Source organism: Lepisosteus oculatus, chromosome 5 (genome assembly GCF_040954835.1).
Source record: "Lepisosteus oculatus isolate fLepOcu1 chromosome 5, fLepOcu1.hap2, whole genome shotgun sequence".
NCBI lineage: Eukaryota > Metazoa > Chordata > Actinopteri > Semionotiformes > Lepisosteidae > Lepisosteus > Lepisosteus oculatus.
The window spans coordinates 27,506,182-27,523,934 of record NC_090700.1 but is presented as its reverse complement, the minus strand read 5'-3'; the positions used below and the strand labels follow the sequence as shown (position 1 = coordinate 27,523,934).

Below are 17,753 nucleotides of genomic sequence, written 5' to 3'. Positions count from 1 at the left end.
TATCCAAGGGGCAGTGCACAAGGAACTTAACTTACTCAGGATAGCACATTGTGAACCAGAGGCAGTGCCAAGGGTAAATATGCTAGCACAAAAAAGAATAAAAGATTGTCCATAAATAGATCTGAGACCCATTACCAGTGTAATGCCTCTACTATACTGCCTGAGGAAATTGTTATCAAAACCGAGTTTCCCCCAACTCAGGTATATTCATTTGAAATGGGCAATTCAAGCCAGCATTTTTGTAGCTGTCAACTCTCTCACTTTTATTTATTGTTTCGCTCACTTGCCCATACAGCTGTAGAAGCCGATAACAAGTTTCCTCCTGTAAACTAACTAAATCTATACTGTTTCCAAGGTAACATTTTCACTGACTTCATTGTTGACGGGTAACATAATGAAAACCTGAATTAAAGATATAAATCAAAGGAGATTTATCCTGTGAAGACTGGTTTCAGGGCTGACATATTCATTTAAAAGAACAGGTCTTATTAGTTCACAAAAATGTTTAAATGTTAAAAAACTGTAACTCATTAGCAAAGCAAGAAAACAAGGTTAAGCATTTTTTGTTTAAAATGTAGACTTGAAAATTGTTTCATATCACCCAGATTGGATTTTTGACCACATGTCAGAGCATGTAGCATGTAGCATGTGAACCTTTGGTACAATATACTATTTAAAGTTTTAGTACCAGTAAGACTTTGAACACAACCTGAGGCATGTCAATTTTTTCCTCAGTTAGTACAGTGAAATATTTGTTTGAAACTGTAACCATTTCATTTTCATTTTCTAAAAACTTCCCATTATCTCTGAGACAGTAAATTACATTCTCTGTTCTTTTGCTATTGTAATAGTGAAAAAAAATAATTTATTTTAGCTTCAGTTGTTATATTTGAATTTATCTTGGTACATTTAATGCTATTAATACCTTTTTGACACATGTCATTGTACTTTTTCTTTTTATGGGTGTTATTATTTTTAATAAATGTAGTAAGTGCTTTGTCTTAAGACCTGGTTTTTTATACTATAGTTAACCAACATCTCAGATCCCGAAATTCTTTTCTGGAATACATACTAAGCTGGTAAGAGGCGACATTCCTACTGTTTGGTTTTGTCTTATTTTGAAGGTTTAGGAGGCAGCTCCTCAGCTCTGTTTTCCCAGGTATGCCATTTACTGGAGATGTCCACGTTCCTCAAATCCTAGGAAGATTAGCATTAGAAACCATTTAATTCTCCTCATGTCTCAAACGAAATAGCTTTACTTTTTCATTGAGAGCTAAAAGTTTTTAGAATATAGTATATAAAATGTAATCATCATATGCAACAGATAAAGAATAAAAATGGTAAAAAAAACTAATTAAATGAGAATAGAGGAGACTACTTCTACTCCAATATCAAAACAAAGGCAGTTACAGAGAAAGAGACTTTCTGTAAAAACTTTCTCTGTAAAATTGCAACACTGCCCTCTAGCCCCATCAATCTTAAATTACAACGAAAAAAGAAAACAAAGCTCAGATCATGCAAAAATATTCCCAATCTCTTCTCATAGAGTAATTTAAAGACAGTGCTTCACACACTCTTACAGTATAACTAGATTATTATGCCTATGTGTTTCAGTGAATTTTTCCTTATCAATTTGACAGTTATGTTTCTGCAGAGCAACACTTCTCTAAATATTAATGATTTCAATAATATTTAATATTTAAAGGAATCTAGCAAGAGAGAACAACAGATATGGAAAAGAAGAAATCAAATTAATTTTACTTCTTTTTAGAAAAGGCTTCCAACCATATGAAGCTACTTCACCATGCTAGTCTGGTTCGTAGGCAACTGCCGGGATCAAGCCTTATTCCTTTACAACAACTAGTACAAACCAAGTTCATGTTCAAGTTTATTGTCATATGTACATCAGTACAATGAAATGTGTTTGCATGTTTACTTGCATGTTTCTTCACAATATAAATGACATAAAAGAAGACATAATGTAAACATAACATCACATTGTTGAGGACAGGAACACAGATACAGTTGCAGCTGTAATCTTCAGCAGCATTCAGACACATGGGTTGTATGGGGGGGTAAGAGGATTTAAGAGGTGGAGTTAAAGAGTCTTTGGGAGGCTGTGGGAAAGAAGCTTTCTTTGAACTGCTAAATCTTTTACCAGAAGGAAGAAGAGAGAAAATTGCATTCCCAGGGAGGTTTTGATCCTTGATTATATTATTTGCCATTCTGAGGCAGCACGTAGTGAACAGAGGGGAGTTCTGTACCAGCGATGGCCTGGTCTCCAGTAACTTCTGTAGTTTTAAATGGTCATGAGCTGAGCAAGTGTCATACCAAACTAATGCAACAAGTGAGAATGCTTTCTCTTTTATATCTGTAGAAATTTGTTTGTGGATTTGTTTTTGGTATATGTTTGTGGTGACATACCAAATCTCCTCAGAAAGAAGAGGTTTCTCGTGATTACTTCATCTGTGTGATTGGACCAGGTCAGACTGTTGGTGATGTGAATGCCCAGAAACTTGAAGCTTCTGACCATCTTCACGACAGGAGTCTCGCCTCCTTGCTGCTTCCTAAAGTCAACAACCAACCAGTTCCTAAGTTTTGTTGACGTCGAGGTTGTTGTCCTGGCACCATACCAACAGATCCTTAAACTCTCTCCTGTACTCCATCATCAACATTATTTGTGATGAAACCTACAATGGTGGAGCTGTCAGTGAGTTTAAATATGGAATTGAAGCTGTGTCTAGTCATACAATTGTGGGTCAAGAAGGAGTAAAGTAAGGGACTGAGCACACAGCACTGTGGGGCTCCTGTGCATCTCCTGTGGATCTCTGTGTGGAGATCAGTGGGGAGGAGATACTGTTGCTATTGTCACAGATTGAGCACTGCCTGTCATTAAGACATTATACTGTATCTCCCACTGCTTTGTAGAACACTATGCTAGTAAAGTAAAGATACAAGGTATCTGTTTGCCCCAACTCATCAATACATCTTATTCCCTCAAAGCAGTGACTTATAAACTGTAGTAGGATAGATAAAATAACATTTTCAAAACATTTCAGACAAGAACACTTCCTCATCTTTTTATAAAGATATGCAGACACAGTACAGGAAATGTGTTGTTGCTAAAAAATATTCTGTGCATGATGTTTTGATAGTTAGAATAAATGTTCTTTACAAGAGGTTTCAGTGTTTGAAGTGTTTGAAGATGCGCTCTTGCACACCTGAGTCACGAGTCAAACAGCAAAGCAAGGGAGAAGCAGAAAATATTTAAGCATCCATCAAATTTACATATTAAAATACTATATTTAGTAACTATGAGACATTATATGAAAGCACATTAAAACTGACAATTTAAATAAGCACTTGGGTGTAAAATATAAAGATGTAGTTCAGCTGGATATTATTAGGCCTTGAAATCATTAAATATTGAATTTAATTCTTTGACATGAATACATGTATCTTTTGTGTTTCTGCTTATTAAGGGCCAAACAGATACACTTCAGAAAATACAATTTCAATGCCACTTTATATTTTCACAAAATTAGTCTTTTCAAAATCAATTTTGAATATCTTAAAATATACAGTGTGAGACTGGAGTAGAACACAATACATCTCTTCCTTTTCAGCCTGTACTGTCGACACGAGTGCCCTTGTGAAGACTACACAAGGCTGCTCAGAGATATAATGCAGGTAAGGGCAGAAGAAAGTAAAAACATAAATCATATACAGTTAGCATTCAGACAATGGTATTTTGGAAACAGGAACACAATCAATTTAAACATTATTAAAATATCCATGGTGCATTGCTGGATATATTAAGTCTTATTTCAGCAAATTCCCAATAATCCCAACGTTATGGTTTCCGGAGCACATATTTTGTTGTTTTTCAGATAAGAGATGACAGATGACAGATTTTTAGCATACTTTAGAAACCTTTGAGATAAGTTTAGTACGAGCAGCTCTAGTTAGCAGTGATAGCAGTACAAATTATAGCAAAAAAGGGATACATCTGGATGAGGATGACACTTACTGAAAGCTCAGATTTCTGTGCCCTGGAGACCCAGCGATTAATTCGTTCTGATATTCCAGTTGAGAAACTGAGATGTTTCTGTTGGAAAATAAAACAAAACTGTTTCACGTTATATGCCCTTAGTCAAACATATTAATCCATTTATTTTCAAGACCCATGGTGGCATGAAGGGAAAGATAATATGATGAACACAATGTGGAGATGGCAACAGATGGTATCATTACTACACTAAGAAGGGATATACATATACAGTACATTCATAGACAACACACTGCTGCATTCATGCCAAAAAGAAATCCCATTGTATTGCAGTCTAGTTTATATATATAAAAAAAAAACATCTGCACTGGCTTGCAAAATATTTTTAGACATAGACGCAAAACATGGCAAACATTTGAAAACCAGTAAAATACTTTCCAAAATCAAAATTCCCAGCAATACAATACAAAAACTAAAACAATATATATACCAAAAAGGTATTCATAAATGACAACATACTTTAAAGAGTGCCAGAAGCTTGCGCACATTATTTACACATGCTTGTACAAGACTATGTAATATAATGTACTTCAAAACCTTCAGGGGCACATTGACAAAGTACATAAACTTTATTTTGTTCAGTATATATCATTCTTAATGAAAAAGCAATCCTGCAAGAAAACCAGACATTCTGGATTATTCAAAAGTCAACATATTTATGATTTCCTGCCATTTCATTTTTTTTCTGGTGAAGTAAGCACTGCATGGTTTTGTCTGTGATGTTCCAAAGGGATTTTCTGCAAGAAAACTTAAAAAACCTTGGAACAAAATAAAGTGAATTTCCTTTGTAGGACATTTTTGTAAGAAGTGCTGTATACCTCTCTATATGCATTACATTAACATTGTCATTCATAATTATTATTCCGTAGTTAGGTTAGTTACGACACTAATAAATGAAAGAGAGAGAGGTGAGATATCCTTCCATCCATTTTCTAACCACTAACTCCTGCTGGAACAGGCTGAGCAGTTCCTGTGGGAGTTTCAGACACTCCAAGGCCAGTGTGTCTTAGTTCTCCCCCTTCTCCTCCCAGTGGGATCTGTCTGGTATTCCTCTAACAGGTGGTGTCCGGGGGGCATCTTCATCAAATGCCCAAATCTCAACTGGCTCCTCTCTATCCAGAGCAACAGTGACTCGGCAGCTATATATATAGATGATATATGGCTGATAAAAATAATCTATAAATAGATATACAGTAGCAATTATATAGAGATAATACATGATATATAGTGATATACAGCAGCCAGCAGCTATATCACCCTGCAGCTCACATCTGACAACCTACTCGTACTAAGCAGATGTGAGCCTGGCCAGTACCTGAATGGGAGACCTCCTGGGAAAGTTAAAGTTGCTGCTAGAAAAGGTTTAAGTAGAACTTGTAAGGAGAGCTCAACCTACAGTCCAATGCCCTGGTATAGTGATGGAGACACTATATTGTAAAAAAGTATAGTTGCCGTCCTTCAGATGATATGTAAAACTGAGTTCTTGCTCATCCACACCTACAGCCCTGTCACTACAGATCTATGGCTGTGGCAGTTATCGCAGTCACAAAGGACGCAGCCACACCAGAGTCTTCTGGCACTGCCTCCTGAATGGAGGATGTATCCATTGGATTTAGGAGTTCCTCAAAGTGCTCCTTCGATGTCTCATCAACATCCCAAGTCAAGGTTGACTTTTCCCTGCCCTGCCCGAGCAACATTCTGCCTTCCTCTCCTGAGTCATCCAGTGGTTGCCAAAACATCTTTGAGGCTATCCCATAGTCATCTTCTGTGGTCCCTCCAAACATCTCCCATACCCGGGACTTAGTTTACTTAGGGACTTAGCTGCAGCCATCTGGGCCTACTCACACCTCTAAACCAAACGGCCAGTACGAATCATGCAGAATATATTTATCATAACTCACCTAGCTAAGGTAATAGGAGTCTCGCCATAAGGGCTGTCCACACCACCCACCCACCCCTTTATTGTGAGGATTAAAACAGGGAATTGCTGTGGGGGTGTATATGGGGAGGGGGGAGAAGTAAGAGAGAGATACAGAAAGTCCTGATTTAAGACATATAGTTCATACAGGTGAGTGGAACAGTGCTAACCTTCCTCCCGGATTTCTATAACTTTTGTTATAATAACATTTGTTGTAATCAGCAATATGATCATTATCATGATATCATTATATTATCATTATAATTTATTGGTCACAATAGGAGAATCAGCAGGAACTATTAGCAGTAATATTCAAACATCTGTACCTGTTTTGAATTGCTAGAACTGCCTTCCACAGTAGCTCCATCCTTTTCAAACACTCCTCTTTTCCTTGCAACTTCATGTACCAGCAAGAAGAAGTCTTTCTGAGTTGCACTGGGGGACTTAATGGTCTCTGATTTCTGTCAATGGAAAAACAGAATACCAAGAAATGACAAAAAATCATAAAAATTTGATTAATTTAAAGTAGCAGAGGAAACATGTGGATAATATCTGTTCACCTACTGTACCTGTGCAGCCAAAGCTAGCTTCTCCAGCTTCTCCTCGATTGTGCGAGATGAGATTCTTTGCCGCGAGCTGAAGGAATTGCCAGACCACAAAGTCAGAAAACACAGTTCAGCACTTCCACTTAATATTTGCTCAATACACCCCCACTTTGTTTTTCTTAATATAAATCTGAGTAACATTTTATGATAAACAGAATTGCTTGCATCTTTATTGCAAGTTTCTTCCCAAAGGATCTCATATTGCTTTACCTATACTGTAGGAAGGAAACCACTTCTTCCCACACTGAAACAGGACCTGCATGGGTGATACACAGTAGCCAATCTGTGATAGAAGCTCCAGGACTTAACAAATCAGGTAGAGAAATTTGTAATTACTTCACCAACTGAATGAAGAGGGAACATTTATAAAGACCAGATTGTATAAGCCCTGAGAGGAATTTACCCAGGACACTTCCTATTCTTTGGGAAAAAAGTGATGTGGAATGACCATCTAGTCAGGACCTTGGTTTAACATCTAAAATGAAAGAGTGAAAGACCTCCTATAGCACAGTGTCCCCAACCATATACAGCCACTGGTTTCAGAAAATTCTGGTCCAGAAGGAAGAATGCCACCTACTAGACCACCAACACCACTCGTAGCACCAACTGATTGATTTTCTATTGAATATGTCACATCCTAGTACTGATCAGGTCCAGCCTTGCTTATAATCTGAGATCTAACAAGATCAGACTACAGTACATGGCCGTTTATACTTCTAAAACAATATATGGTTAACAATTAATTAAAATATTAATAGAGCATTATAGATTTTTTGGAGCACTGGTAAATCAGATAGCAAAGGCATCTAGTTTCTGACCGGAAGGTCCCAGGTTCCATCCCAGGTAGGGGCAAGCGATGTAGCTTGCTCTAATTCCTTCTAGATGGCTCTCAGGTCCACTCAGCCTGCTTTCCAATTGAGTACCGGGGCTTAATCCTGGCCGGAGGATGAATGCTGACCACATGACCTTCACTTCCAGTATTGGATAGTCAAGAAAAATGGTGACTCTTGCCCCCTATTCCCCATGGGCCTTTATGGCCTGAAAAGGGACCTACCTACCTATTATAGATTTTGAGACAGATATTAATCTTTATGGAGAAGTTTTTAGAAACTGTTATTGGTACAGGCAGCATTGTTACTACTGTACCTTGTAGCCTGATTTTCTCAGAAGATGAACAAGGTAGGGTTTGCTCAGCACTATGATAGGAGAACTCTAAGGTAAATCATTTTGCTCCTGTCAAAGGTGTGGCTGGGCCAGTAGGTGACACATATCCCCCTCAACAAGAATTTCCAAGCCAAAGTCCAGTGTGATGATAGAAGATACAGTGCAGTTGGATGTGCTACCCTTTGGGTGAGATATTAACCCACAGTCCCAAATATGTGGCTTTTAAAGATACAATAGAACTATTTGTAATCAGAGGGGAACTAAATGCTTAATTTAATTTGTTAAGTACTTTTTAGAATCCTCTTGGATGACAGTTGCACACAAAACGCAATGAATTATCAATATTATCAAGTGTCACTAAGGATTATTGAATAACAATTGAATGACAACTGAGCTTTTTTAATACCACTCAATACATACAAAGGAGAGTGTTAGGAATCCCTGGTGGGAAGATAAAAGGATCCTGTGCAGACGCAGGCACGGGTAGTAGATGAGGAAGGCAAACAATCCAAAACAAGAGGCAAGGTTGTGGTCAAAAGGCGTAAGGTAAGTCGCAATCCAGGGAGTACACCGGTGGCAAACAGTCCGAGGAGAGAGGCGAGGTCCAAATTTGAAAAAGCAGAAGGGGAGTCCAATAACCAGAATAAACAAGGTACGGGGAAAAACGCCAGGTAGAGCTCTCAAGGAGTAGACTCAATTCAGAGCAGCGGGAAGCAGGTTAAGATGGTATAAATAGCACTGCGTCCCGGACGGTGGAGTGAATGCAGGTGGGTTAACACGTGCGGCGGCGTTTGTTAATAATCACCCGCTGTTGGTGCTGATTAGATTGCTTAAGAGTTGGTCTTAACTGCCTGGCGGTCGTGACAGAGATATGTTAAGTTTTATTAGATGTAGTATTGCAAATAGATTAAAACCTGTGCTCTAATATTATAATAAATTCACAAACTCAGAGGTGAATGGACTTTTCTGGGGTCAGCTAATTAAATCAGAAAACATTTGATCATCTCTTTCATCTCTGCTACCAATGTTGAAGTAAAACATCATGAATGCCATATTCTACAGTCCAGACTTCTGTCCTTGCCAGTTTATTGAAATCTGTCTTTTGAGTTCCATGTGAAAAATTTGATTAAGGCGTCTTTTTTTCACCTTAGAAATATTACCCACATTAGCAATTTCTATTAATGTCCGGTGTTGGGTACCTGATCCATGCATTTATAACATCAAAGCTTAATTTCTGCAACTCTTTACTCTATGGGCTCTCTAACACTCATCTCAACAAGCTGTAATATGTCCAAAACTCTGCAGCTAAACTGCTAACTCACACCAGACCATGGCAGCATATCACTTGAATGTTCAGGTCTCTACATTGGTTGCCCATAACGTCACATATTCAATATGAGATCTTGTCAATGACTTTCAAGGCTTTAAATAATCTGGCTCCATCATACATCTCTGAATTCCCCCCTTTTTACACTCCCTCCCAAAGGCTCCAGTCATCTGAGGCTGGTCCTTTTTTTCATTGTACCCTGGACTAAATCACAGACTTAGTCAGTCAAATTCAAACTGAAAATGTATCTTTTTACCAGGATCTCTGTCTGATTGCCTAAATTCTGTCTTTATGATCCTGTGATTCCTTTTTGCTTTTTGCCTTTAAAACTTTTTGCCTTTTCTTATGCTAAATTTGTCTCATTGCTAAATTTGACACCACTGGGAACTGTCAATCACAGTGAACCTGGGTTGTTAACTCTTGGTTCTGTTAAAGGCTCAAACTAGGTACTCACACCTATTGCATGTATTTCTAAAGAATACTCTATGTATTTTGTCAGTTAGTTGTTGCAGATAAACAGTAGTTTGTGTCTTCTAAGTTATCTAGGTTTATCTACTCTGAGTCTTTACTATTGGGGGAAGCACTATTATGTTTTATCAGTTTGCTTACTAGGTGTCAACAACCAGATTTCAGAACTGTAAGTTCAGTCATTTATTGAATCTTTTTAAGATCCCTATTTATTAAAATGATCATCTTAACCTGACTATCCCAGATTTGTCCCTTATTTATAACCTCATTTTTATGGCCTGTGATGCTTATTAATACTTAATAATATAATAATATTAATAATTAATAATAATTGCTTACAATATATAGCGCTTTTCTGGACACTCCACTCAAAGTGCTTTACAGGTAATGGGGACTCCCCTCCTCCACCACCAATGTGCAGCATCCACCTGGATGATGTGACGGCAGCCATAATGCACCAGAACGCTCACCACACATCAGCTATCAGTGTGGAGGAGAGCAGAGTAATGAAGCCAATTCATAGATGGGGATTATTAGGAGGCCATGATTGGTAAGGGCCAATGGGAAATTTGGTCAGGACACCGGGGTTACACCCATACTATGGTGTAGTAAGTTTTCGAGAAGCACCCTGGGATTGTTAATGACCACAGAGAGTCAAAACCTCGGTTTTATGTCTCATCCGAAGGATGGATATATAAATATCATTAAACAGGTATAAAACTTTTATAAGCATTGCTTTAACACAAATTAGGATCTACATGTCTTCTTTTCTATAATATATTAACAAGGACAGTAAATAGACCAAATAAATAAACCAAATAACAAGTACTGGAGCTACTGTAAATAGACACTGAGGTCCTGACTCTCTGTGGTCATTAAAAATCCCAGGGCGTTCCTTGAAAAGAGTAGGGGTGTAACCCTGGTGTCCTGGCCAAATTTCCCATTGGCCCTTACTAATCATGGCCTCCTAATAATCCCCCTCTATGATGAGCTACATTCATTACTCTACATTACTCTTCTCTCCTCCCCACTGATAGCTGATGTGTGGTGAGCATTCTGACGCACTATGGTGAATGCTGCACAGTGGTGGAGGGGAGTCCCTATTACCTGTAAAGCGCTTTTAGTGGAGTGTCCAGAAAAGTGCTATATAAGTGTTAACAATTATTATTATTATATAAATCAACACTTAACTGTGTGGATCCTGCACAATAGAATGTTTGGTAATCCAATATTCAATGTTCTGTTACTGGAATGATACAGTATAAGATGTCCTGAAATCAAACATTGGCAGTGCTTCTTCACAGCTTTGGGATACTGGACTTTTAGCTGGCCTCATCTGTGTGGAGTTTGCATGCTTGCTCCAGTTCTATGAGGGTTTTCTCCATATGCAAACTTTTCCTCCCAAACTCCAAACAAATGCACTCCAGGATATTTGGTGTCTCTAACTTGCTTCTTGAAAGTCTGTGCTTGCTCCCAACTGATATTTCACATAAGATGTAGTCCAGCCTTGTGCCCTATGCCTGCTGTGTGAGGCCCTGTCTCACTGCGTCTCTCTAAGGACAAAGCATTAATAAAACTAAATGGAAGAGTGGATGAATCAAAGATGAGTGTTTTGAGTTTAGCTACAATCTAGAGAAATTATCAAATTAACATTCGTGGGTGTGTCATACTACTTAGAAAGCATTAACAATATACTTCTTTCTTTGAAGGATTCAATTTAACTCTTTTAAATTGTATTTTTTTATTTCTTATTGGCAATGTTATTGCTATTTTAGTCCTTTATAAGCTGAAAGCCTTCTCAATTGATAATGTGGATAATTAAAAACAGTGAGCAAAAATGAAGGAAGTATCTGCTTTTAAGATCCATGTAATGCAGACAGAGAAGGTACTTTTAACTGATCCATGGCTACATTTTTGTTTAACATATTTTCTCAACTAAAACCTCAATTGAACTTTTATCTTCTGGAACATATAGCCTACTGTCCAAGGCATTTTGTTAAACATTGTGACTCACTTTCTTTGAAATGGAGAAGGTTTATCCTCTTCATGATTGGGTGCCTGGAACAATTAAAATGTGATTTTCATTACCATATCCATAAAATTAAAGTTTTAATTCCTAAACTTGTTTTTCACCTATTGTGATCTATCGTCCCATTAATTTATTTTCTCTTTATATTTTTGTTAAAAGCTCACCTTTCCAACCCAGGATTGCTTCAAAACGAGATGTAGTAAGTCTTTGGTTTGTACATGAATAATATATATTTCAAATATAAAATTGAGAAATTAGATAAGTTTCCATGGTTTAATTACAAATGCAATCGCAATTATTAAAAATAAGTCTAAGTAACTGAAATGACATTATAATGTATATATGAAATATAGAAAGCATAGACAAATATATTTAAAACTGCAGGATCCTTTAATAATAGTCCTAGTCATGATATATAAGTGTTACATATTCTCAGTTACTTTTGGATTTAGAAACCAAAGCTAATTATTATAATAGGTGTAATAAAACTAATAATAGTGCTTGAATGTTGGATGTTTTTGTTCAGGTCTGTAGTGGAAAATGGAAATACTATAACACTATATATGAAGTATATTTATTGTGACAGACCCTTTCCTTTACCATAGCTGTCCCAAGAGTGAGTGCACACAGAAACTAACAACGGCCCAAAACTAAAATCCAGATCACCCCAGTCTCTCAAAAAAAAACTCCAATCCCAATTAGTACTGTGCGGCTCTTTAAAAAACAAATAAAAGCTCAATGGCACCTATGTAAGAATGTTTAATTCTCAACATTTCACCAATAATGCAATAATTAGATAATTAATTCCCTATGCGGTTATTCATCAAATTTAGGGGCTAAAATGTCGGCCTCTAGTGGAATGTCAGATGTAATTGCAGCACCCTTTTATACTGACCTGCCTCAGTCATCTACAAATGCATTTATACTTCTTGCTTTATTTTTTGTTTAACTGAGATTATTTGCCGGTTAGAGCTCCTTCAATTCATTCATAATAGTGTCAGATGTTCCTGTGAACTGTTAGATTAGTGCCAGTACTTCTGTCTGGTGAATTCATAAAATTTATATAGTAGAAGAAAGAACAATATGTCTTCTGAAAATGCGAAAGAAACTCTTTGTCAAAACTTTTAGTCAAGTATTACATTTTGTGTCTTCAGTCTTCAGTCTTTATGCTTGGATACTATATAATGGATTGTACCAATTTGTAATAATGCCTCTATCCATTAAATCTAAGGATTGTTTAAGGTAAAAAAATTAATTCAGGTCAGATTTAGGGTTAAGATTTTCTTACCTTGCTGAGTCTTTCCTCTCTGCTCCTTGAGGTTAATCTGACACTAGCACTGTGAAACAGACCATAGTATACAAAGTTACATAAAGTTACAGAAAAGACTTCTCTTACAGCATCCATCACTGTACTCCCTCATCTTTCATAAAAGACTGACGTTTCATACACACTGGAGATAGGTTTGAAGGTAGTTAGCTGAGTTGGCTCTTGGAAAGGCAATGACTCCAGTGACTTCCTGGGCACCACGTCCAGTGGTCACTTCAGTGAAAACATGCCACCCCTCCAATTGGCACTAATCTTACTGTAAGATCCAACAGAGCTTGTGTCATGTCAATGGATTAATGGTTCCAGCTTGGAAGAGACTGGGTGTCTGAAGTCAGAATTAAAATTAAATCTTAGTCAGAACTTTAACTAAATCAGAACTAAAACTCATTAAACTCATTCATATTAGGCAACAGTGAATGTTTTAATTCCTTAAATGACACAGTTAATAAGCAAAGAATGACAAAGCATATTAAAGAAAATCTTTGTTGTTGAAACCTGTCCTTTCATTATTCAAGCAAATAATAAATACTATGTTACCAAGTAATAGCAATATGAACAAAGGAAAAACTGACAGACTTGAATATGTTTTTTTTCATTAAAGGTGTACTAATTAATTAAATATAACAATGAAGAAGATCGTTTTAAAATAATAACTAGTCACAGGTATTAAGTTGGTGGGAACATATGGGTAATGGAATTTGGAGCAGCAGTACATGTTCTCTAAGCTATGGCAACTAAAGACACTGGTCTCACTCACTGATTTGAACTCTCAGGGTGAAAGAAGCACACAGTTCCAGCAGGAACAGTAGACAGGTCAGAGAAGCCTATCTGCATTGATCCTTTCATTGTACAGTATCTACTTACAGTTTTTAACCAGTAAGAAAACAATTAAAGCTTGAAAGAAATTAGAGCCTGCATGTGTTTGCACATGGGCAAATAACAGTAAGAATTAAGTCTATAAATACGATATGTTTCATATATACAGTGCCTTGCGAAAGTATTCGGCCCCCTTGAACTTTTCAACCTTTTGCCACATTTCAGGCTTCAAACATAAAGATATAAATTTTTTATTTTATGTGAAGAATCACCAACAAGTGGGACACAATTGTGAAGTGGAACGAAATCTATTGGATTTTTGAAACTTTTTTAACTAATAAAAAAATGAAAAGTGGGGCGTGCAAAATTATTCGGCCCCCTTGCGTTAATACTTTGTAGAGCCACTTTTTGCTGCGATTACAGCTGCAAGTCGCTTGGGGTATGTCTCTATCAGTTTTGCACATCGAGAGACTGAAATTCTTGCCCATTCTTCCTTGCAAAACAGCTCGAGCTCAGTGAGGTTGGATGGAGAGCGTTTGTGAACAGCAGTTTTCAGCTCTTTCCACAGATTCTCGATTGGATTCAGGTCTGGACTTTGACTTGGCCATTCAAACACCTGGATACGTTTATTTGTGAACCATTCCTTTGTAGATTTTGCTGTATGTTTGGGATCATTGTCTTGTTGGAAGATAAATCTCCGTCCCAGTTTCAGGTCTTTTGCAAACTCCAACAGGTTTTCATCCAGAATGGTCCTGTATTTGGCTGCATCCATCTTCCCCTCAATTTTAACCATCTTCCCTGTCCCTGCTGAAGAAAAGCAGGCCCAAACCATGATGCTGCCACCACCATGTTTGACAGTGGGGATGGTGTGTTGAGGGTGATGAGCTGTGTTGCTTTTACGCCAAACATATCGTTTTGCATTGTGGCCAAAAAGCTCGATTTTGGTTTCATCTGACCAGAGCACCTTCTTCCACATGTTTGGGGTGTCTCCCAGGTGGCTTGTGGCAAACTTTAGACGAGACTTTTTATGGATATCTTTGAGAAATGGCTTTCTTCTTGCCACTCTTCCATAAAGGCCAGATTTGTGCAGTGTAAGACTGATTGTTGTCCTATGGACAGACTCTCCCACCTCAGCTGTAGTTCTCTGCAGTTCATCCAGAGTGATCATGGGCCTCTTGGCTGCATCTCTGATCAGTCTTCTCCTTGTCTGAGCTGAAAGTTTAGAGGGACGGCCAGGTCTTGGTAGATTTGCAGTGGTCTGATACTCCTTCCATTTCAAGATGATCGCTTGCACAGTGCTCCTTGGGATGTTTGAAGCTTGGGAAATCTTTTTGTATCCAAATCCGGCTTTAAACTTCTCCACAACAGTATTACGGACCTGCCTGGTGTGTTCCTTGGTCTTCATGATGCTCTCTGCGCTTTCAACAGAACCTTGAGACTATCACAGAGCGGGTGCATTTATACAGAGACTTGATTACACACAGGTGGATTCTATTTATCGCCATCAGTCATTTAGGACAACATTGGATCATTCAGAGATCCTCGCTGAACTTCTGGAGTGAGTTTGCTGCACTGAAAGTAAAGGGGCCGAATAATTTTGCACGCCCCACTTTTCATTTTTTTATTAGTTAAAAAAGTTTCAAAAATCCAATAGATTTCGTTCCACTTCACAATTGTGTCCCACTTGTTGGTGATTCTTCACATAAAATAAAAAATTTATATCTTTATGTTTGAAGCCTGAAATGTGGCAAAAGGTTGAAAAGTTCAAGGGGGCCGAATACTTTCGCAAGGCACTGTAGTTTTCTCTAAGGTACCATATGTTGGACAAACTATAACATGCAATCAATCAGCAATAAATGAGCCTATAAAAATGCTGTTATCAAAGAGGTCTTAAGTACATTGTTAAGAAGGTCATATTTAGTAAGATTATGAAGTAAGACTGGTGAAGAATTAGGACAGTAACTATTTTTTTTATTTATATTTTACGTGTCCATAAGACCATTAACAGTGTACAGAATAGAGCAGAGGTTATAAAATATGGGAACTGTGTTTCATGCCATTACAACAAATGTCGATTAACCTTAGAATACCAATCCACAAAAATAAAACTACTTGCTGTGCTCAGCCAGTCATTGTTCAAGATCAATAAGGATAAAAATGACAAAAACAATAAAAAACAATCTTACCTTCTTATTATAGGAACAGACTCTTTTGTCTTACTTATGACCTGTCAGATTGAAAAGATTTTTCAGTTAAGTTCCCAGAGTTAACTTATTTAATTTATATTAAATAAATATTTTTTTCTTTGTTACAGTTTTACATTTGTTTTACTGTCCCAAATTTGGAATAATCAATTCCGTATAAACTTGAAGCACTACTACAGCCTTTATACCAAGCAGGGAACAAGAGATAAAACCAGTGATGTACACATATCTTCTATATACTTGTCAGGTCATCCAGATCCTGCCTGGACTCTGACACCAATTAGTGTCATTGGAAGAGTATACTGTATATATACTGCTGGAAAAAAGAAACGCAACTGCACCTCCTCCACACTCTGGCCCTCCCATCTACGTGTAACAAGCTGAAGAGTGACTCATCCGTGAATTAGGACCTGATGCCACTGCTGACAAGTCCATCGACGCCTCTGTCTGGCCCAAACCAGTTGGGTGCGATGTCTAAGAGGTGTGAGCAGAGGGCCTCTGACTTTGCTCTAAGGCCAGCAGCATGGAGCCTCACTGTCCTGTCACTGATGCGGGCATTGTGTCTGCCGGCAATTTTGAGCAGCAGTGCGGGTGGCAGATCTGAAATGATCACTCAGGTGGACTAGTCTGATGTGTCGGTCCTGCACTGGTGTGGTCACTCAAGGGCGACCAGATCTTGGACGGTCATCTGTCCTGCCAGTCTGCTGCATCCTTCTCTGCAGTTGGGACACAGTGGAGTGGCTTACTCCATAGTGTCTGGCAACGCTGGCACAAGACACACCTACCTGCAGCATGCCAATGGCCCTCTACCTTCCTTCTGATGACATTTGAGGCATTATGCAATGCACAGAAAACTGACTAAGTGTGGACTTTTTTGCAGTGACCTAAGCTTTGAATTAAGGCCTTTTTAAAGGTGACCTGATCAGGCATTGTTCCACCTGGACCTGGTTGGGTAAAAGTGCACTTAACAAGCTTTCATGTGATTGGCAAGTTGCAACGCCTCAGTTGTATTGTTATACAGTTGTATAACTTGTATTGCTGGTCAGAGGGCTTAAAACAAATTGAAAACTTTTTGTGAAAGTACATAAGCTATAACTATAGTATTCTCATTCCAGAAAGTATTGCATTACTTTTTGCCATCAGTATATATCAGTGCAATGAGTCAGTTACCCATTACTGTATGCGTTTATATTTATACATTCTATTTTTCCTAAAGGATCCCAGAATGTTTTACATATAGAAAGTGTCCCACTTCATCCACAACTAAAGTGCAGTACCCTCCTGCATTATGTGCCAGCACCCCAACCACGTAAAGATGAGGTACACTGTAGATGTGTGAGAAATTACTCCACAAATTGAACTAATTATGTCCAAGCCCATAGTGGAAGACTAAATAAAGACTAAACCCAAATTTTATTAGCACTTTGATGAGATTTTTAATGATCAAGAGTTTGCTTGAATGTCTCACCCAAAGTACTGCACTTGCTACAGAGTATCCCTGTTATGGTTCTGTGTCTGTGGTCTTTACTTTCTGGTTCAAAGAGAAGAGCAACACTCATTAGTTCACCAACACCACAGCCTGGTTTTCCTTGCAGGTCTCTCATCACAGTACTAATCTCAAGCTCAGGAGTTAGTAACACTGCTATTGTTAATACTGCCAGCTGAAAGCAGCCTGAAAAACTACAGGTATTGCTATTGCATGTCTACATAAGGCAACTTGGGAACACCAAATACTGGCATTAAATGGCAAACTATGAGCTGCTACTGAATAAAGCAGTACCACTGAAGTAGATCAGATTCAAATAAGTGCCTTCTGCACTCTAGGA

General features: G+C 37.9%; 1 protein-coding gene across 5 annotated transcripts in view; it reads right to left on the bottom strand.

The window, feature by feature from the left end:
* Positions 1-17,753, bottom strand: part of lad1 (ladinin) — a 32,344-nt gene that overhangs the window by 2,452 nt on the left and 12,139 nt on the right. For 4 of the 5 annotated variants that reach the window (XM_069190236.1, XM_015342085.2, XM_015342088.2 and 1 more), the window contains exons 7-13: positions 15,910-15,950; positions 12,869-12,917; positions 11,566-11,609; positions 6,557-6,623; positions 6,314-6,448; positions 4,031-4,108; positions 1,073-1,197 (exon numbers count right to left, since the gene is read on the bottom strand). In XM_069190236.1, coding sequence (XP_069046337.1) covers positions 1,114-1,197; positions 4,031-4,108; positions 6,314-6,448; positions 6,557-6,623; positions 11,566-11,609; positions 12,869-12,917; positions 15,910-15,950 — 498 coding nt within the window. In that variant the 3' untranslated portion in view covers positions 1,073-1,113. The remainder of the gene's footprint in view (positions 1-1,072; positions 1,198-4,030; positions 4,109-6,313; positions 6,449-6,556; positions 6,624-11,565; positions 11,610-12,868; positions 12,918-15,909; positions 15,951-17,753) is intronic. The other variant, XM_069190235.1, reaches the window with a different exon arrangement.